At 41.7% G+C, this 22887-nt stretch overlaps 1 protein-coding gene across 2 annotated transcripts in view; it reads left to right on the forward strand.

Annotated features, from left to right (window-relative positions):
• Nucleotides 1–22887, forward strand: part of ITGA2B (integrin subunit alpha 2b) — a 79079-nt gene that overhangs the window by 17667 nt on the left and 38525 nt on the right. For both annotated transcript variants that reach the window (XM_070727976.1, XM_070727977.1), the window contains exons 4-12: nt 1805–1970; nt 3660–3709; nt 4980–5025; nt 7895–8029; nt 12708–12755; nt 13485–13528; nt 15256–15315; nt 16074–16126; nt 21571–21782. In XM_070727976.1, the coding sequence (XP_070584077.1) occupies nt 1805–1970; nt 3660–3709; nt 4980–5025; nt 7895–8029; nt 12708–12755; nt 13485–13528; nt 15256–15315; nt 16074–16126; nt 21571–21782 (814 nt within the window). The remainder of the gene's footprint in view (nt 1–1804; nt 1971–3659; nt 3710–4979; nt 5026–7894; nt 8030–12707; nt 12756–13484; nt 13529–15255; nt 15316–16073; nt 16127–21570; nt 21783–22887) is intronic.

Genomic DNA, 22887 nt, shown 5'->3' on the forward strand with positions numbered 1-22887 from the left:
GAGCCCACGTGGTCGCCAGCCCACTACTTCTGCTTGTTCAAAATTGCGATGGAGCAGGAGGCTGAGCAGTGTGTTATGCCGTGGCTACAAGGTGAGGAAGGGGTCAGTGCATGTTCCCTTGTAGCCCTGAGCAAGCAGAAGAAGTGGTTCGGCAGCCACGCAGCAGCATCTTGCTGGACGGAGTTGCTGGTGCTGGTGCTGCGAAATGAGGCAGGGTGTGGGTGGACTGGTTTTTGGGGCCCTGAGGTTAAGACAGTGCAGGGCACATGAGGCAGCTGCACCTGCCTCACTTCATGGCCACAGTACCAGCACTGGTGCATTGCTTGGCCTCTTGCTCCATTGCAGCCACGAACAAACAAAATAAGTGGTCTGGCAGCCACACAGGGTCCTGCTAGGCAGGGCTGCAGGTGCGGTGGACCTGAGGCAAGGCAGGTGTCAGGGCATGGGTGGACTGGCTGCAAGGTCCTGAGATAAGTCAGTATGAGGCACATGGGACAGATCCACCTGCCTTTCTTTATTTCTTTATTTATTTTTATTTATTCGATTTTTATGCCGCCCTTCTCCTTAGACTCAGGGTGGCTTACAACATGTTAGCAATAGCACTTTTTAACAGAGCCAGCATATTGCCCCCACAATCCGGGTCCTCATTTTACCCACCTCGGAAGGATGGAAGGCTGAGTCAACCTTGAGCCAGTGATGAGATTTGAACTGCTGACCTACAGACCTACAGTCAGTTTCACTGGCCTGCAATACAGCACTCTACCTGCTGCGCCACCCCGGCTCAAGCCCTGGTGCATTCTTCCAGCTCTGTTGCAAACGTGAGCGAGTAGAAGTGGACTGACAGCTACGCGGGGTCCTGTTGGACATGGATGCTCATACAGTGGTGGTGAGGCAAGGCAGGTGTTGGGGTGTGGGTGGATTGTCTGTGCAGGCCCTGTGGCAAGCTGGATGTGTGTGTGCGAAGGCAACTCTATTCCCCCATCTTTCAGTGGTGGCGCTGGCAAACAACGCAACCTCCTGTCCCATCATAAGCAAACAGAATAAGCGGGTCTCCTATACCTGGGGAAAAAATAAGACGCCCTAATGTCTTGGGGACCCAAAAGAAAGTAAGACCTAGTCTTATTTTGGAGGAAACAGGTACTTTCAGCTCCAGCCAACAAAATCAATGAGAGATGATAGCTGAAACGAAAATTTGGAGAGCTATTATCTATTGTCTACTATAACAAAGCTTCCTAATGTTAAAGAAGAATGAAGGGAAAGAACATTAGTTAAACAGTCTGGCCATGGTATTGTCTCGTCTCCCCATATGTTTAATCTCCTTATTGCTACAGGAAATCATAGATAATCTAGATTTTACAATAAGAGGCCCATACAGCTCTGGGTAAGCAAATATGTAATAGAATCTTAAACATAGGTGGCCTCTTCTATCATAAGTGCACTAGTGTGCCTTTCGTCCCCTGTCCAATTGTCTCTCCTTTATCTCATGTATCATATATATTTTCTTCCTTTCATATATCTTCTCCTCTATTTTTACATATTATTTATATATATATTACTTCATGTCTATTCTCTTCTATATGTATTGTGTATTGGACAAAATAAATAAATAAAAATAATGGTTCTTTTATGGAATACTAAATGACGAGTCTGATTTTGGCTTGACCAAATGCTAAGTTGTTAGTATGACCCTTTTGCTGATTTAATTGAAATTATTTTGTTTGGTCACATTTATTCCACAATAGTCTCACTGTGTCTCACTGATTGTTAGCTACAGCATCCCCTTTCCCTCCTTTTAAACTGTCAGGCCTGTGCCCCACTGCTACACTGGAATGCTATGGAGAAGAAGGAAGAGGCCACTAAAACTCCAGTGGGAAGCTGTTTCTTGGCCACAGGAGACCGTCAGAAATTCTCTGAATATTCTCCATGTCGAAATATCGAAATGCACTCTGTTTACAATTCAAGTTTAGGTGGTGAGTATTGCATGCATATGGTGAGGAAAAGGGCTTTCTAAAGGAAGATGCCATGCCTAAAAATTGTCACTTATTATGTTTGTCAAAAGCAAAGCAAGAACAAAAAATAGCTAAATAATATCAGGGCAGAAGTAAAATATTTAATTATTTATTAAAACATGAATTAAGTGATTGTGTGACCAACACAATACAGGTAGTCCTCATTTTACAACCATAATCAAATCCAAAATTTCTGTTGCTAAGCAAGAGAGTTATTAAGTGAGTTTTACCCCATTTTATGAATTTTCTTGACACAGTCATTAAGTGAATCACTGCAGTTACTAAATTAGTAACATGGTTGTTAGGGGAATGACTTCAATAGTGACTTGTCAGAAATCCATACAAGGTGATGACAACAGGACATTGCAGCCAACATAAATACATGCTTGTTGCCAAGCATCCAAATTTTGCTCACGTGAAAAAAGTGAGTACCAACAGTGGTAAGCATGGAAAATGGTCATGTCATTTTTTTCAATGTCATTGCAACTTCGAATACTCACTAAATAAATGTTAGTGGAAGTCTATCTGTACTACAAAATAGGGTTTCTTCCAGAACAATACAGTGATACCTCGTCTTACAAACGCCTCGTCATACAAACTTTTCGAGATACAAACCTGGGGTTTAAGATTTTTTTGCCTCTTCTTACAAACTATTTTCACCTTACAAACCCACCGCCGCCGCTGGGATGCCTCACCTCTGGACTTCCGTTGCCAGCGAAGCACCTGTTTTTGAACTGCTGGGATTCCCCTGAGGCTCCCCTCCATGGGAAACCCCACCTCCGGACGTCCGTGTTTTTGTGATGCTGCAGGGGAATCCAGCAGTGCAAAACTGGGTGCTTCGCTGGCAAGGGAAGTCTGGAGGTGGGGTTTCCCAGGGAGGGGAGCCTCAGCGAAATCGCAGCATCACAAAAACACAGAGGTCTGGAGGTGGAGTTTCGAGGTCTTTGGTGTTTTTGCGATGCTGCAATTTCGCTGATGCTCCCTTCGCTGGGAAACCCCACCTCCAGACTTCCGTTGCCAGCGAAGCGCTCATTTTTTTGATGCTGGGATTCCCCTGCAGCATTGCAAAAACACAGAAGTCCGGAGGTGGGGTTTCCCATGGGGGGTAGCTTCAGGGGAATCCCAGCAGCGCAAAAACGGGTGCTTCGGCTGGCAAAAGGGGTGAATTTTGGGCTTGCACGCATTAATCGCTTTTCCATTGATTCCTATGGGAAATATTGTTTCATCTTACAAACTTTTCACCTTAAGAACCTCGTCCCGGAACCAATTAAGTTTGTAAGACAAGGTATCACTGTACTGTCCTTTGCATGTTTTGACCAGGTGACATGAAGGTTTCAATTCTGCATGCAGGAATGGCCTGTCTGTTATAAGAAGATCATCAATGTTTACTGAGATAATCAAAAGATCCTAACATATATAAATGAAGCAGGGTTAGGGTTAAGGTCTTAAGATAACTAGAGCACTAAAATTCTGAAGAGGGGGAAAAAATGAAATCCCTCCTTGGCTGTTGATGGCACCAATTGCCTAGGCTGCCAACAGAATGGGCAAGCTTGAAAAAATGGGTTAAGGAAGAGCTTAGGGAGGATCCCTCCTTAGTGAGACTCTCTAATTAACATGGTTTTTGAACTTCTTGTCTGTTTGTTTCATCAGGAAAAGACAAGCGTTACTGTGAAATTGGATTCAGCTTCACCATCTCTCAGGTGAGCTTTGCAGGACAAAAATGCAATGGGCATGAAACAACCATTCTGCAAACTCCAAGTGGCTGGTGGTTACTACTAGAAAAAACTCCAGGAGAAAATACTGGTGGAATTGTCTATAACACTGATGGCAAACCTTTCTTCCCTCGGGTGCTGAAAGTGCCTGCGCACATGCTATTGCGCCTGCGTAAATGCCCATACCCAGAATTGAATGCCCTGGGGAGGACAAAAATTGCCTCCCATGCCCCCCCAGGAGGCCCTCTGGAGTCCAAAAACAACCCATTACCCAATTTCTGGTGGGCCTGGTAGGCCCATTTTTTACCCTCTCCAGGCTCCATAGGCTTTTCTGGAAGCCTAGGGAGGGCAAAAACGCTCTCCCCCATTTCCATGGAGGTTTCCCCGGAAGCCTAAAATGCCCTCCCAGAGCCTCTGTGTGAACTGAAAATCAGTTAGCTAGTGTGCGCATGTATGCTGGAGCTGAGCTAGGGCAAAGGCTCGCGTGCCAACAGATATGGCTTCATGTGGCACCCGTGGCACCTGTGCCATAGGTTCACCATCATTGTTCTATAACTTTGTACAAACTTAAATGCTTCTTGTGTTTTTCTGGTAATTTGGGAAGGCAAGATACTGATTCACACATACTTATTATTATTATTATTATTATTATTATTATTATTATTAATTAGATTTGTATGCTGCCCCTCTCCTTAGACTCGGGTCAGCTCACAACAATAACAAAAACAATGTATAACAAATCTAATATTTAAAATATCTTTAAAAAAACCTTATTTAAAAAGCAAGACATACACACAAACATACCATGCATAAAGTATATAGGCCTGGGGGAGATGTCTCAATTCCCCCATGCCTGACGGCAGAGGTGGGTTTTGAGGAGTTTACGAAAGGCAAGGAGGGTGGGGACAATCCTAATCTCCGGGGGGAGTTGGTTCCAGAGGGTCGGGGCCGCCATAGAGAAGGCTCTTCCCCTGGGTCCCGCCAGACGACATTGTTTAGTCGACGGGACCCGGAGAAGGCCAACTCTGTGCGACCTAACTGGTCCCTGGGATTTGTGCGGCAGAAGGCGGTCCCGGAGATATCCTGGTCCTGGTCACATGTCTTTTATGCTCCTTTTTGTAAAAGTCAGGAAGATAATCATCAAAACTGTGAAATAGACATAACACATATTCTGACTTCATAGTTATTTCTCCATATACTATATTATATACTCTCTGACTGAATGGGACTATACTCCCCCCCCTTCTTCTTCCCGCAGTCTGGGAGGGTGATGCTTGGTGCACCAGGTGGATATTACTTCACAGGTAACTCTATCAACTGTTGTGGACACCAAGAAACCTGCTGTCCTCAAAATACTATGTCGTGTTCTTGTCAATCATTTATTGCAGATCTTGAGAAGTTGTCCAAAAAAAAAGCAATAAAAATAGATAATTAATTGAAGCAGCACCCTTCGTGAAGAAAAATTGGCCCTTGGGCTATTTAGCTTAAGAGGGAAAAGCAAGTACTAACCCAATATACATTTTTTATTTTCTCACAATTTTACTGTAGATGTAAACCTAAACCTATTAAATTAGGAAAATGGAAAGGACAGGCAGGAGAAATAACTCCTCTTATCAGAGGGGATCTAAATAGACATCTTTAGACATCTGATTTGGGCAACATTCATAGATCATGATACCGCAGTAGCTAAATTACTATTATTATCCCAGATTTGCTTAATGACCACATGATTCATTGGCAAAAAAAGGTGATAAAATAAAACTCACCTCACTTAACAACTGTTAGAATTAACAAAAGAAACTTGGATCGATTTAAAAAACAGAGTATTTATTGGAAAGAAACAACAACAATTATAGCAGTTTGCAAAGTGCGGTAGGTGATTCAGCCTGACTTTAAATTGAGATTTGAACCAGAAGCTACACTTAAAATTAAAAAAAAACATTGGTTAACAGCATTATTATTATTATTATTATTATTTATTCGATTTGTATGCCGCCCCTCTCCGAAGACTCGGGGCGGCATTCCTATCTAACAGGCAAGAAATGGTCAAACTAGGAAGTGTCACATCTAATCCTGCTCCTGCCAACAGTGGTGTCCCTTCAGGCAGTGTTTTAGGACCAACACTCTTCATACTTTCCATAAACGATCTTTGTGATCACATCACAAGCAACTGCATTCTCTTTGCCTATGAGGTTATACTATTTAATACCACTGATAACACTGCTACCCTTCAAAAAGACCTCAGCTACTTAGCTGAATGGTCAAAAAACTGTCAACTTCAAATCTCTACCACTAAATGCTCTGTCTTAGACATTGGTAAAAAGAATAAGAATACTAAATATACGGTAAGCTTGGAGGAAGTGAACTTGTTGATGACCCTAACTCTGTCAAAGACCTTGGAGTACTCATATCCAATGGCCTAAGTCCTAGAGCCCACTGTAACAACATTGCCAAAAAAGCTTTAAGAGTTGTTAACCTAATCCTATGTAGCTTCTTCTCTGGTAACATTGATCTGCTAACCAGAGCATACAAAACATTTGTCAGACAAATCCTAGAATACACATTGCAAATCTGATATCAACACAATTGAGAGAAACAGAAATATTTCAAGAGAAAAGTCCTTCACTCCTCTTCCTGCAAAAAAATACCTTATTCCACCAGACTTGAAATATATTGATTAGACAACTTACAACTCCAACGACCCCATTCCGAATTAACTATAGTTCATAAAATCATATACCAAAATGTCCTTCTTGTTAGTGACTACTTCACTTTCAACTGCAACAACACATGAGCATGTAATAGATTTAAACTAAATGTTAACCGCTCTAAACTAGACTGCAAAAAATACAACTTCAGCAATAGAGTGATCAGTGCTTGCAATGCACTACCTGACTCTGTGGTTTCTACTCCTAACTCCAAAACCTTTAACCATAGATTATCTACAGTTGACCTCTCCCCCTTTCGAAGAGTTCTGTAAGGAGCATGTATAAGCGCACCATTGTGCCTGCCATCTCTGCCCTACTGCCCTATTGTCTTTTATCGTTACTTTTTATCATTACTTTTCTAATGTTATGTTTATAAAACTACATCGTATAATTGTTTGACAAATATTTTATAGTTTCTATCTCGACAGCTCCCCATGTCCCTCCAGTCACCAATCACAGCTACTCAGTAATGCTTCAGAGACAACAGAATCTCTGACATGTCCATCAACACCTACCCATCATTGCCCATAAAATATTTTGCAGGCAGAGCATTTTCTTATTTCTCTTGCCTTAGCATTAAGGAATGTCCCTTTTAGTTGGACTCCTTTCTAATTAACAAAATAATATCTGTCAGCGTATATTTTCTCTGACTATCTTAAAGCAACTAATGTTTAACAAGTTCAAGTTGAAAGGGACCCTGCAGGCCATCCAATCCAACCCCCTGCCCAAGTAGAATTAAATCTTCTATATTTACATAAATTTCTATATACTGTTTTATATTTGTATTTTCTTGTTTCCTACACAATTGCCTTGTTTAGCAATGGAAATTCTGCTCTCAACTGTGATCATAACAACATGTTAGCTAGTTCCTGAAGGAGGATGGGACTAATTGTTCTTAGCCATTGAATGCAAGTACTCAATTAGATCCATTGTACTAATTGTGTTTATGGATATCTGCAGGTATTTTATAGCTATTGTGGGAATAAAATGCAGGAACTAAAAGGCTTTTGCTCCATCATGGCATAAAAGCCATTATGGCATGTTGGTTGGTATGCAGCACTGCACGCTAACTCACCGCTCACTCCAAGTATCTACGGAGATTCTCAATCATCCAGGTTATGGTTGTCCCAAAGGTGTTTTTTCAAGAGGCAACTGGACTTTCTGAAGAAGCTTCTTGGGTGAAACGTCTTCAAAGAAAAAACAGAAATTCCAGTTGCTTTTTGAAAAAATACCTTTGGAGAGGACTGTGAAGTGGTATATAAGTTTAAGTGCTTTGCTATCGAAGTAATGAGGTCAGAAATAGGAAAGGGAGTATATATTGCTGGGGATTTCTGGGAGTTGAAGTCCACACATTTTAAGGCTGCTCAGGTTGAGAAATATTTGTTTAGAGGTTCTGGATCTCCCTATTTGTCCAATTAGCGTCCCTCTGCCATTACATAGAAATGTATCACTTGTCTTCTTTTAGGTTTGTTCTATTCAGTTGCCCTTTCAGAGGTTGAAGCAAGATATCCTCGTTCATCTTCGGCTTTGTTGTGGTCTGTGAGTTCAGAACTGGTAACAGAAGATTATAAAATAAAGAAATATAATGATGGATACCAGGGTGAGTTGGCATTCTTTTTCTTCTAAGCCTCTGGGTGCATACAGAAGGTTAAAGTGGTGTGTACCAGAGCAGTTTAGGAGTCGGGCTCAAAATACTTACCAAATCTCCCTCTTTTTTTGAAGCACCTCTTTTTCCTTTGTGCTTGATAACCAAACCATGAACTGGTCCAGTCAAATGTTACATTTGTTTTTCTCTGGTGCAAAGTAGCCAATTATCACCTCATGCAGGAAATTGCAACATGTTTCTTCTGTAATTACACAAGAAAATGTGCTCTTGGGACTACACCACAAATCGAGAGACATCCCCCAAATACACAAATTAGAATAGTTTTTATATACTTTTGGAAAACAAAAGCATATGCTTATTAGCAAATCATAGGCAACAAGCAACAAAATATTCACACCTCTGGTGGAGGATGATCCTCCTAAAAGATGGGTTCCATAGTAAAACATTAAAGCCCTCACCCTGATAAGACTGGTAATAAAGCATGTAAAACTTTCTACCTAATTTATCTAACACTGGAAAAGGACTTTAGTCCTGAACCAAATTGCTGCTTTGAGTTCCTTTATCAGGCTGTCAGATAGTCTCCCAGGTTTAGAGTAAGAGGCCCAAGAATGAGAGGTCCCAAAATTAGAAAAATGAAACATTTTCAACAAAACGGGGCTTCTCTGGCTAATACTAGCTGTACCCATTCTTCTTGCTCATTGCTGATATGCCAAAAATAAACCATCAACTGTTTTTGCAGTGTTCCAGTGTTTTTCTAGAGGCCAATCTGTAATGGCAGCTAAAATTACCTCAGTACTGCATTCCACCCTTCGTTGCCAATGCTATGTCTAATAGCAGGCAGGGCAGTAACTGAGGCTCGACTCGTAACTGGGTTCAATCATATTTATTAAATACAATAGAGAACAACTCATGAATAATATCTGAGGTAAAACAGCTCCTGACAGCTCTTTGAATAGGCGGCTGTCCAACAGACTTACTACCGTAATCACCATTGTCCAACGATTCCACTCCTAGAGCGGCCTCTAGGGGAACACTGGAACACTGCACCTTTCATACTAGAAGTGTGACCCTTGACCTAATTCTAAACCAGGGGTGTCTATACAGAGGAACAACCTGTATGGACAACCAGTCTTACCTCAGTTCCTACCGGTCTGGTTCTCCAACAGAGCACCTGCCTTTCCTAAGCATAACTTTTCAACTATTTCTTCCTCCTGAGTAATTATCTCTCTTTAGCTTCAAAATATATCATATGCTATCTGCATATTATTTTCAGCTTCTGGAACATCTCCCCCCTATACGAGGTTGGCCCCAATATTCCTTTCTTTTCATCAGGGCTTAATGGTGTGGCTTTGCCAGTCAGCTTGGACTCCATTGAGGGACAAGCAAAATTGAGGTGTTTGATTGAGTAATAACAGATCCCAGTCCACCCCAACTCTGCCCCTGCCTTTCCCATGTAGTTTTAAGGTTTGATTTTAACTTTTTATGTTTTATCTTAGATATAACTGTAAGCCACCCAGAGTTACCTTGTGGTAAGATGGGCGGCTAATAAATTTTATAAATCAATAAATAAGGATGTTTAACATTATCCATTCATTTAGAAGCATTAGAGTCTTCGGAGAGGGGCAGCATACAAATCCAAATAATAAATAAATAAATAAATAAATTATAAACAACTCTTCCCATTTTGTGGCACAGCCCAGGAAAGTTTAATAAGAAATCCATCACTGCTCTAGATGGAGAATTCTGTGCTCAAGATCACATTGTTGATGTCTGCTCTTGTTTGGATGAATGCACGCTAGAGGTGAGAGCCAATTTGGTTAAGGCAGTGTTTCCCAACCTTTTTTGAGCCGCGGCACATTATTCATATTTTCAAAATCCTGGGGAACATTGAACAGGGGGTGGGGGAAGGGCGGCTAAAGAAAAGTTTGGACAAAAAAAATATCTCTCCCTCCCTTTCGCTCTATTTCTCCCTCTCTCATTCTCTTCCTTCCCTTCTTTCTCTCTCTCCATCCCTCTTTCTTTCTTCCTCTTTTTTGCTCTCTCTCCCTCCTTCCCTCCCTCTATGTCTTTCTCTCTCCCTTGCTCTCTCTCTGTCTCTCTTGCTATCTCTTTCTTGCTTTTTTCTCTCTTTCTTGCTCTCTCTCTTTCACTGCCTCTTGCTATATGTCTCTTTCTTTCTCTTTGCCTCTCTTGCTATCTCTCTTTCTTTCTCTCTCTGTCTCTCTTGCTATGTCTCTCGCCCCTGGCTGCTCGCCGCTGCCTTCGCCGAAAGCGCTTTTGTCCCGGGCTCTCAGCGAGGGGGCTGCAGGAGAGGCGTCGAAGGCGATCTCTCTCGTTCTCCGGAGGCTGGAGAAAGTGATTTTCAATGTCGGGGGCGCGGGCCGGCGTGCGCTCTCCCCATCCCCCTGCCGGCTTACTTTGAATGGGGCAGGGGGATGGGGAAAGCGCACGCCGGCCCGCGCCCCCGACATTGAAAATCACTTTCTCCAGCCTCCGGAGAACAAGAGAGATCGCCTTCGCCGCCTCTCCTGCAGCCCCCTCGCTGAGAGCCCGGGACAAAAGCGCTTTCGGCGAAGGCAGCGGCGAGCAGCCAGGGGCGCGAGGGGCCTAGAGGCGCGGGAGGGCGGCCGCCCACCGCCCTCCGCCGTCCCTCCGGGCCCCAAAGGACATTGGTTGCCGCCCCCGCCAGGGAAGCTCCAGCTGGGCGGGGCGCTGCTGGTGCCTCCGCCCTGGAGCTCTTGCCACCGCCATCCCCCAGCTACTACTTGGTGCCGTTGCTGATGGCGCCCTCCTCCTCTTGCTGCCAGTGCGAAGAATGAAGTTCTCCTTTTTTCCCGCCTTCCTTCTTTGGGGCAGGAGAGCGCCAGCAATAGCGGCATCGGAAAGTAGCCGCACCGGCAGTGCCCCGCCCAGCTGGAGCTGCCCTAGGAGTTTGGCGGCACACCTGACCATGTCTTGCGGCACACTAGTGTGCCGCGGCACACTGGTTGGGAAACGCTGGGTTAAGGCATCGGATAGAAATCAGGAAGCCTTGAGGTTCTAGTCTTGGGTACAAAGCAAGCTGGGTAACCTTGGGATAGTTACCTTCTCTTATCTCCAGGAAGGAGGCAATGACAAGCCACTTCTGAAAAACGTGGCCAAGAAAACTGCCGGGGTCAGTCCAGACAGTCTCCTATAATTTGACATAATAGAACAAAAGAAAAAATAGTTACAGGCATGCCTTAAGCTGGTGGTCTCCAACTTTTCCAGCTTAGCAGATTAGGGGGGGGGGGCGGGGGTTGGAAGTGGTTTTATGTGAATCATAGGCATGTACAGTATGTGAGTATGTATAATTCTATATTAATTTATTAATTTATTAATTTGTTAATTTGTTAATTTGTTAATTTGTTAATTTGTTAATTTGTTAATTTGTTAATTTGTTAATTTGTTAATTTGTTAATTTATTAATTTATTAATTTATTAATTTATTAATTTATTAATTTATTAATTTATTAATTTATTAATTTATTATTTTATTAGATTTGTATGTCGCCCCTCTCCGAAGACTCAGAGTGGCTCACAACAATAAAACAGTACAAATCCAATTGACCAAAACAATTTAAAAACCCTTAATATAAAAAGCAATCATACATCTCATATAAACCATACATAAAACAGAAACGGCCCAAGGGAATCAATTTCCCCATGCCTGACGACAGAGGTGGGTTTTAAGGAGTTTACAAAAGGCAAGGAGAGTGGGGGCAATCCTAATCTCCGGGGGGAGTTGATTCCAGATTTATGTGCCAGCTGTAGGTGCCCGTGGCCACCATTTGCACAAATGGAGCTACACACATGAGTCCTTGCCACTTGTATGCAAATAGAGGTGTGCATGCACACTCACCTGTCATTTGCACAGCTGCCCAAATGGGCAATGGCCCAATAGTGGACCGTGCACCAGGGATTGGATCCCTGCCTTAAGCAAAAGGCACATGCTATGCCATGCTAAAATTGTGGAACGTGGAGCCCAGATGATTTCAGATAAAGACTATGTAGAAACACATACTGAGATGTGCCAAATAAAAATTACCTGATACCTAGATGCCCCAAATTACTTATAATGCTTGCCAACAGGAGCATTATCACCCTGCTCAATTCCTAGGGATTATTTTAATTGCCTTGCCCTAGGATTCCCTAGGTCAGTGATGGCGAACCTATGGCACAGGGGCAACAGGTGGCACGCGGAGCCATATCTGCTGGTATGCGAGCCATTGCCCTAGCTCAGCTCCAACGTGCATGTGTGTGCCGGCCAGCTGATTTTTGGCTTGCACAGAGGCTCTAGAAGGGCATTTTTGACTTCCAGAGAGCCTCTGGAGGGGGATGAGGAAAAGCGTTTTTACCCTCCCCCGGCTCCAGGGAAGCTTTTGGAGGCTGGGGAGAGCGAAACACGAGTCTACTGGGTCCACCAGAAGTTGGAAAATGGGCCATTTCCAACCTCCAGAGGGCCTCTGGGGAAGGTAAACTGTTTTCGCTTTCCCCAGGCATTGAATTATGGATGTGGGCACTCGCACATGCGCGATAGCATGCACGCACGCTATTTCGGCACCCGAGGGAAAAAAGGTTCGCCATCACTGCCCTAAGTTGTTTATGTCCAAGTGAGTTGTCGACAAATTGTCTAATTCTTCCTTCCATGCAGGTTACTCTGTTGCTATGGGGGAGTTTAATGAAAACTCAACATCACAAGGTAAAAGAAGTTTATTTTTTCCTCTGGAATGGAGTAGTTTGGGATCAACAGAGTTAGGAAGAGATCTGCCTCCTGGATAATTTGTTATTTACTGAACTTGATCTTTTTGGCAGGCATTTAAAATGAATATTTTAATGTTCACATCAGTTGCTTCCAATCGCATTAGCCAAGAACACCCAGATTTTCAGGAGTATCTGTTTAATATTTGACTAAAATGTGTAAAGGTAAAGGTTCCCCTTAAACATGCATGCTAGTTGTTCCTGACTCAAGGGGTGATACTCATCTCCGTTTCTAAGCTGAAGAACCAGCACCATCTGATGATGATTCCGTGGTCATGTGGTCAGCGTAACTAATTGCCGAAGGTGCACGGAATGCTGTTACCTTCCCATCAAGGTGGTCCCTATTTTTGTACTTGCAATTTTCTACTTACATGATTTTAAACTGCTAGGTTGGCAGAAGTAGGGCAAGTAACGGGATCTCACTCAGTTACACAGCGCTAGGGATTCAAACCACTGAATTTCTGACCTTTCTCATCTACCGGCTCAATGTATTTAGCAATTGAGCCACCGCAAACCCATTAAGATGTCCAAGCCTTTCTAATCTTAGTATGCCCACCTAAAATTCAGGAATTTAATAGGCAGCAGGATTCAGCATGAATTCCATGCCTAGCTTATGGACAACTTGGCTTTCCAGGTGTTTTGTAATACTGAGATACCCTTCTGTCTGCAGAATATGTAGTGGGCATTCCTAACATGAGCCTGACCCAAGGAAGGGTAAGTACAAGACACAAGCAGAATTATGAAGGAAGTAGTGGTGCACCTGTTTTGTCTCTTCCAGATAAAAAAGTGCAAACCAATATAAACAGCTTATTTACTGTAGATCAGGGGTGGGCAATTAATTTTGCCATTGGGCCGCATGAGAAATTGGGATGGTTTTAGAGGGTTGGACTAATATAATTAACTCTATTAACTCTATTATTGGGTAGAACTGAATTAATTATATTGTATATTATATATTATATATTATATATTATGTGTTATGTGTTATGTGTTATGTGTTATGTATTATGTATTATGTATTATGTATTATGTATTATGTATTATGTATTATGTATTATGTATTATGTATTATATATTATATATTATATATTATATATTATATATTATCTTTCCCAGGTCTGCTGTAGATAAAGGGCTATGTAGAAGCCTTTTTAGGGATCCCACCTTTTTAGGCTCAGTTTACATACTCTGAATGTGGACTTGATATTGGTGGTGTGCCAATGGTACCTTTTCACAAAGCAATTGGACTTTCTGGTTTTTCTTTGAAGATGTTTCACTTCTCATCCGAGAAGCTTCTTCAGCTCTGTGGATGGTGGGGAATGAAAGGATTTGTACTCCTTGCAGACAGCTGGTCATTTGCATCCTTTTAGCAAGTGGTTAATGTCGCCTGGAGATTTATCCAGGTCATCAGAATGCAAATGGCCAGGTGTCTGCAATCCTTCCATTTCCCACCATCGAGTCAGAGCTGAAGAAGCTTCTGGGATGAGAAGCAAAACGTCTTCAACGAAAAATCAGAAAGTCTATTTGCCTCTTGAAAAAGGACCTTTTGGAGAACCATGACCTGAATTCCCATAGATCCAATATCAAGTCTGTATTGGGTTGCATGCCTGAATAATGGCACCGATTATTGTTGTTGTTGTTGTTGTTGTTGTTGTCATTATTATTATTATTATTATTATCATCATTATCATCATCATCATCATTATTATTATCATTATCATTATTATTATTATTATTATTATTTCTCCTCCACTGCTGTGAAAACAAGTCTGGGTTCATAAGGAACAGTGATAGTCACATAGCAAGTGTTCCCACTTATTTTTACCTAGTGAGCATGTTAGGAACTTTTTCTAGGGGGATATGTCCAGAATGGCTGCCACAGGGGATGCTTGTCCATTTGGAATATAGTTTTCTTTTCTTTTTATGTCCCCAATGCCCCCTTGATCTAGAACTCTATCTGTTCTTATCTATGGGGAAGGGGTGGGCTGCTTACCTTTTCCTACCAGTGCGCTGCAAGCACATTGCAACGTTTCGTGTGCACGCATGCGCAGAGGGACAATTCTTCTTTTACGCATGCTCAGAGAGCCAAAAATCATGGAAAATTATACAAAAAAGATGGCGGCATGTACAGACCAGCAAAGACAGGCCAGAGTCATTGTGGAAAAATTGTGCAATCAGCACACCAGACTGCACCGGCAGGAACTCACCACTGCTTTGGGGGATGCATGCAACATTTCTGATGGTCAGGTTTAGATAACATCTTGGACTCCAATTCATGATCAATGGGCAAAAGACACGGAAATTTTAGCCAAGCAATATTAGGTTTCCATACTCTTGGATATGAAAATGCTATTTATATCAGTTTCCTGAAAAACATAAATAGCTAGATCTCTTTCTGAGCTTTAATCTACTTGATTCTTTGCCCCCATTTCTTATCTTAGGTGGAAATTCTTACCATGACCGATAAATTCCGCATTCTCTGGACCATTTCTAGTGAGCAGGTAAAAAATAAATCTTTCTCTTACATGGTTTTTTTGTGTGTCTTCTGACCCAACAATAACATTATAGTGGTTCCTTCCACGTATGTTTGAAATGCATGCTAGCTGGGAATTCTTGCTTTTGTGATCTTAAAAAGCAAAATGCTTGGGAGGACTTTCTTATATTCTTTTCCCTGTTGGACAGGGAACCAGATTTAGATAATAAATATAGTCACTCTGGTGGTAGTGGCTCAGTGGTTAGAAGGCAGCACTGTAGGCTACTTCTGCTGGCTGCCAGCATTTCGGCAGCTTGAGTCTCACTGCCTCAAGGTTGACTAAGCCTTCCATCCTTTCCAGGTTGGTAAAATAAGGACCCAAGTTGTTGAGAGCAATATGAGGGCAATACACTGATTCTGTAAACTGTTTAGAGAGGGCTGTAAAGCACTGTGAAGCGGTATGTCAGTCTAGGTGCTATTGCTATTTTTAATATTACTTACATTTTGTACTATTGCTGGTTCTACTCACTTGGTTCATTGGAAACATTTTTCTTTTCATAAAACCTAAAAATACAAATGGGATTGCTGGCTAAATAAACCTGAGTCCTTATTCTTCATAACTCTTAAAACTTTTCAAGTCACTGGGCTAGTAGAATTGGAAATTAGCCAGTGCTTCCCAACCTAAAGTAATTTCCATGCAGCCATTTCTTTGTTGGGAAGGCAAGCTATCATTGTATCAAATGTGTAAGTTCCCAGGATAGTTTTATCTTCACTTTTCTTTTGCAGGTGGCATCATATTTTGGTCATACAGTGACAGTTGCTGATGTCAATGGAGATGGGTAAGACCAAAGAAAGGACCAAAGTGTTTTGCCGGCCCGTAATTACAGGGTAATTAGTCCAGGAAGACACACACCACACGATAAAAGGAAAACCCAAAAGTTTTTATAAACAGAAAAACAGAAACAGCTCCCTTTTTAAAATGTCAAAGGGATTTTCTGGTACACACAAGGCACAGGTTAAATGCAATCCAATTGCTCACCCAATAACTGGGAAATTGAGTCCAATTCTAAAGTCCAGAGAGTCCACACACAATCTTGAACAGCACAAAAACCATGATCTTAATGGAACAATGAATCAGATAAACTGCCATGAGGCTAAAACACCAAGCTGCACTTTTATCTGCAGCATTAATTACAGCAGCCCCACTCAACCACAGGTGGCCTCATTTCTCTTGTAATAATCCTTCAGTTGTTGTCTCCTATGCATCACTCTACACATGCGTGGATGTGTCATTAATTCTTGTTCAGAATTCAGGGATGATACAGATGATTGATCTCCTCCTGGACTGTCTGTCAAACTCCCCTCTTCCCTGTCACTCACGCTTCCTTGGTCAGAGGAGGCTTCGTCGGCAGATTCCATCAGGAGCAAAACAGGCCTGCGGCATGTGGATGTTTCCCCCACATCCACCCAAACATTCCCTGGGGCAGGACCTGGGCCAGAACCAACCACAACACAAAGTAGCCTAAATTTAAATTGGATCTGATGCAAATTGGGGGGGGATAGTAAATAGCTATTAAATCCACCAAACTTTGGGCTGAAATTAGGGACTTTGTCATCCTGCATTGTGAAGGCTTAATACAAAAACTGATTTAAAAGCAGGGACTCAATTAGTAGATTCAGACGCATCCGTGTGCTAAAACTAGATACTAGAATGAAAATCCAGCAATCATAGGGGTCCTAGGCAAGCCTAGAAAATATTAATGCTTTGGTGAATATGAACAAACCAAACTAACTTGCTTGAAAACACAACTTTTTAGGTTTTTTTCCTCATTACCTTTTAAAAATTTATAGCCAATGAGTTAGCTGCATAGTTTTGATGCTGATTTTAGTACAGTATTTCTACTTTCAAATAAATACCAAAGGACACCTACTGCCTGATCCTATAGCTGTCTAAAAAGGGTAGATAAGACCATATAGCCCCAAGTTTATCATTCAACCCATGAGTACAAGAAGAGGAATGGCAAGTGTGAAATTTGCCTGGAAGCTTTTCATTGCTTCATCCAAATTTTATCCTAGTCTCTGAAGAGTTGCTGTCCTTACGTTAGCCTCATCTGATACCCTCCAAACATCTCATTCCTTCCACCAACCCTCTTAAATAGCCAGTGTACTGGATGTCCATAATAGAAATTTTATTCAAATGCTTCAAAAGAAGGCCAACTGGAGTTCAACATTAAATGCTAGGCTACATTAACTCTGCCAGTTTATAGTTTAGTGCAAGTGTCTGCAACCTGAGGCTCTGGAGCCACATGTGGCTCTTTGGGCTCTCTGCTGTGGCTCCTTGTTGAGTGATCCCACCACTAGTTGGCCCTGCCCCTCGTCCTCCCTTCCCAGTCAGCTGAACTGGGAAGGTAAGTACAACAGCTGCCGGGACTCCTTCTCCAGTGCCTCACTCTTACTGGAGCTGTTAGCAGCAGAGGAATAATCACCATAGAGTTTCCTGTCCTTATTACCAATTTATTTTATTTATTTATTTGATTGACTTAGTCTGGAGGACAGAAGGCAAAGGGGGGACATGATCGAAACATTTAAATATGTTAAAGGGTTAAATAAGGTCCAGGAGGGAAGTGTTTTTAATAGGAAAGTGAACACAAGAACAAGGGGACGCAATCTGAAGTTAGTTGGGGGAAAGATCAAACGCAACGTGAGAAAATATTATTTCACTGAAAGAGTAGTAGATGCTTGGAACAAACGTCCAGCAGACGTGGTTGGTAAATCCACAGTATGAATTTAAACATGCCTGGGATAAACATATATCCATCCTAAGATAAAATACAGAAAATAGTATAAGGGCAGACTAGATGGACCATGAGGTCTTTTTCTGCCGTCAGATTTCTATGTTTCTATGTGCCGCCCCTCTCTGAGGACTCAGGGTGGCAATCCTAACTGCTTCTGTTGGTTGCTCTTGTTTACAGCCCGTGTCTGTATTTCCTGCCTAGGGAAGACTGTTGTCTCCCAATCTTTCTCTGTGCCACAAGCTTGTCAAGACACCATTTGATAATCCTAGTCAAAAAGATGTCTGCTGTGGTTAGAAATAAAAAATACCCTTAAAAAAATTAAAATTCTCTCTCTCTTTTTAACTTAAATAGTCAATTTGGTAACTAAATAATTCTGGACATTGATCTTAATAGTTCATGTGGCAAGAACTAATTATTTCCATTACAAGCATTCCAAACGATTCACTTTGTTCCAATCATCCACCAATTGCTTCTGCAGTCCTGCTAAACTAGAAGAACAACCTATTGAATGTGTTTGTTATGTGATTACAAAGAAATTCTTACCAGCCACCATAAATTTAGCCAACTGTCCCTGTTTTCTGTATGTCCTGGTCCAGTGATGGCGAACCTTTTTTCCCTCGGGTGCCCAAAGAGCTTGGGTGCGTGCTATCATGCATGCACAAGTGCCCATACTTATTTATTTATTTTTATTTATTTATTTTGTCCAATACACAATGAGGGTTTTACCTGTAATTCAATACCTGGAGAGGGCAAAAACAGCTTTCCCCGCTGCCCGAAGGCCCTCTGGAGGCTGGAAACAGCCTGTTTCCCAACTTCTGATGGCTCATGTTTTGCCCTCCCCAGGCTCAAAGGCTTCTCTGGAGCTGGGGGAGGGTAAAAACGCCTCCACCATCCCTCTGGAGACTCTCTGGAAGCCAAAAATGCCCTCATAGAGCCTCTGCATGAGTCAAAAATCAGCTGGCTGGTATACACATGCACGTTGGAGCTGAGCTAGGGCAACAGTTCGCTTGCCAGCAGATATGGCTCGGCGTGCCACCTGGAGCTGGGTGAGGGTAAAAACATACTCCCCCATCTCCCCGGAGACTCTCTGGAAGCCACAAATGCCCTCCCAGAGCCTCTGTGCAAGCCAAAAATCGCCATCACTGTCCTAGTCTGCTAATAGAAACCAGGGGTTGATAGTAAGCCCCTTGTCACTGCCTCCTTCGCCTACATCTCTCTGGGTGGATATTTGGAGGAGTGCTGAATGCTGATATTTGTAATTTATCCCTAAAGTGCAGTTACAAATGCTAAGTTAAGCAAAAAGTTTACATGATGAAATTATCTATCAGTTGAATTGCTTCCTCCAGTTTTTCTTCCAAGGTTTCCTTTTGCATCCAAGGAGATTCATGTGCCCATTTTGGGAATCTGCTGCCCTCTATTGTCAGTTAGATGTTGTTGAAATTTTGACAAAAGGAATGATGGCCTCTGTGTGTGTGTGTGTGTGTGTGTGTGTGTGTGTGTGTGTATTCATTAGAAGTGGATTGTAATAGTGTCTATTTCTCATTCAAATGTACATGCCATGCTGTAAATGTGATTCTGCAACAATTAACAAAGAAATAGAGAACAAATGAAAAAGAGTGGCAGAACTGCAATCTAATAACTTTACAGTAATGTAATATGATATTTATTATTGTAAAACATTTGTCATTTGTACTTAATTAATAACATTAATAATAATTTTTAAAATTTCCTAATTGCTATAGAATTAAAAATAAATTAAAACCATTAAAACAGAAAATCATTTTATAACCATCAGCAGTGCTATATCTTACATATCGTATCATCCTCTATTCCAGGTAATGATACAATATATATCATATTCCATTGATTTGTGTTGCCTTAATATATTCATAGTCAGTTTGATGCAGTGGTTGAAGGCATTGAATTAGAAATTGGGGTGTGTGAATTGTCACAACGACTTAGGCACAAAGGCAGGTATGTAGCCTTGAGCCAGCCATGCTCTCTCAGCCCTAGAAAGAAGACAATGGGAAACCATTCCTGAAGACTAGCTAAGACTAGCTCTAAAGTAAACAGGCATACACAAAAACACTATTCCTAAGCAAGGAAGAAAAGTGCTTCTTTATCATCCTGTACTGGAAGTATTAATGTATTTTAAAATGGAAACAGCCTCATTTGAGAATGAAACCCTGAGGTGACAGGCAGAAGCATATGTAAGAAGACACCTATCATTGATCATTCTGCTTGCTCTTTACTGATTATAAAACAACATTATTATACCAGGTTATACAGGTGTTGATTATTGTCACAATCTTATTTATTTATTTATTTATTTATTATTTGTTTGTTTGTTTATTTATTAATTTATTAAATTTGTATGCCACCCCTCTCCGTAGACAAGATGACTTTCCCTGACTTCAAAACAAATGAACCTTTTTAGAGAAGAGAAATAGGAAATTATCTGGGTTCTTGTTAGAAACCAGGCAGTGATACTAGAGAAGAATCATTGCCTGGATTCTCAGGACTACCAACATAAGAGAATGGTATCACTCCTGGAAAACAGTCTAAAAAGAAACAGAACAGAAGTTATTGGGGAAGTAATAGTCCCCTCGCAGTTTCCCCTACAACTCCAAAGCACGTATTTATTTTGATCCTGTTCTCCTAGCCTCCTTTATGTAGATGCAGTTTCCAGTAATAAGTACTATACCTCTTAGGTATGTTTCAGTAATAGGCGGGGGTTTGTGAATCTGACACAAAACAGTGCTGCAGCACATTGTTTGTTTCTTTTTTGAAAGTAATTCAAATGATCTCTCAGTGATGGCAGTGGAAGGAACTATGATGTAATCTGATGAAAGACTATGTAGCAAATCTTGCTGGAGCAACCCTAAGGACCCGCCTGAACCAGTATGCTGGTTCCTATTAAGATGCCTCTTGAAAAGCCCACAGTTAGACTTCTGCAAATCTACTGTAACTTAAGGCCTCAGTGTTAGGCAATTTGTATTTGAATTTGATTGGATTGGATTGGATTGGATTGGATTTGTATGCCGCCCCTCTCCGTAGACACGGGGCGGCTAACAACAGTAGTAAAACAGCATATGACAATCCAATATTAAAATAGTTAAAACCCCTTATTGTGAAACCAAACATACATATAGATATACCATGCATAAAACTGTAAAGGCCTAGGGGGAAAGAATATCTCAGTTCCCCCATACCTGACGGCAGAGGTGGGTGTTAAGAAGCTTACGAAAGGCAAGGAGGGTGGGAACAATTCTAATCTCTGGGGGGAGTTGGTTCCAGAGGGCCGGGGCCGCCACAGAGAAGGCTCTTCCCCTGGGTCCCGCCAAGTGACATTGTTTAGTTGACGGGACCCGGAGAAGGCCCACTCTTTGGGACCTAACTGGTCGCTGGGATTCGTGCAGCAGAAGGCGGTCCCTGAGATGAAGATTGTGCCACATATAACCTCTTACAGATTGTTTTTTGTATCACAGGAAAGATGACATTTTAGTGGGTGCCCCTCTTTTCATGGTGCGCCGCTCAGATGGGAAACTCTATGAAGTGGGAAGAGTTTACTTATACCTACAGCAGAAGAGCCGACGCCCTTACAGGACACCTTGGCAGAAGTTGACCGGCACAGATATCTATGGCCGTTTCGGCATGGCTATTGCTCCTCTGGGAGATATAGATCAGGATGGCTACATTGGTAAGAAAGTGTGGATGAGAAATAGGAGGAAAGCAATCTGAAAAATCTCCCTTGTATCTCTGCTCAGCTACCTCCTGCTGTTGAAGGAGAGACCACTGTATCCTCACACGATCTAGGATTCATTGTGACTGAGACTAGATGTCTATGGGTGACTATGTTTAGTCTAGTTTTAAATATTTAAATAGTGCTCAGAGTTACCTTGTGATAAGTTGGGCAGCCTATAAATTTTATACAGAAACAAACAAATTAACTTTGGTCCCATCCCATGTCTTAGAATACTTTACATGTTAATGAGCATGCATTGTTGTAAAGAAGTTGCATTCTTCCTTAAAGTGAATCTACTGTCAATGCTGAGATCTTTTTAAAAGATCCAACAGACAGTAACCTTAGTCATCTGCACTACCTTTTCACCATACATGCCTATTGGTCTCTTGAAACCTATATTTGGGGGATACTCAAAGAGCCCTCAGTTTACTTTTCTATCTTCCTAATGCTTGAAGTTGGTCTTGTCATCATTTCCACTTGCCCATGCCGCAAACATTCATTTATTGTTACAAATAATACTAATGCAAAACTTAATTTAATTTAGTTATTTTGTCAGTTATCTCACATTAGATATTACATATATGTATATACATAATTGGAATACATGAAATGAATAAAGATTAAAAAAGAACATTAGGACGGTAAGCATGCTGGTGCACTTATGCACTTTCCTTACAGATCTATGTATGCGAAATATAAAATTAAATGCAAAACTATCCTGGTAATGTGGCGGTAGTGGTTGTTTTGCCATGTTCTTATGATCTTGTCTTCATCTAGTCCCTAGCCTTTAGCTAAGGCAGGTATCTTAAAGTATGGTTCACTGCATTGGGGCTAAAATAATATTTTCTTCTTAAATAGAGTTTCCAATGACACTACAAGTGTGTAAAACCTGCTAAGCATTGTCACTTCTGAAGTAAACTCAATGAGGACCCAGATTGTTGGGGGCAATAGGCTGATCCTGTAAACCGCTTAGAGCGGGCTGTAAAGCACTGTGAAGCGGTATATAAATCTAAGTATTGTTGCTAAGTGCTATTGCTAATTGGTGGATGACATCAGAGAG

Source organism: Erythrolamprus reginae, chromosome Z, assembly GCF_031021105.1.
Source record: "Erythrolamprus reginae isolate rEryReg1 chromosome Z, rEryReg1.hap1, whole genome shotgun sequence".
Taxonomy (NCBI): Eukaryota; Metazoa; Chordata; class Lepidosauria; order Squamata; family Dipsadidae; genus Erythrolamprus; species Erythrolamprus reginae.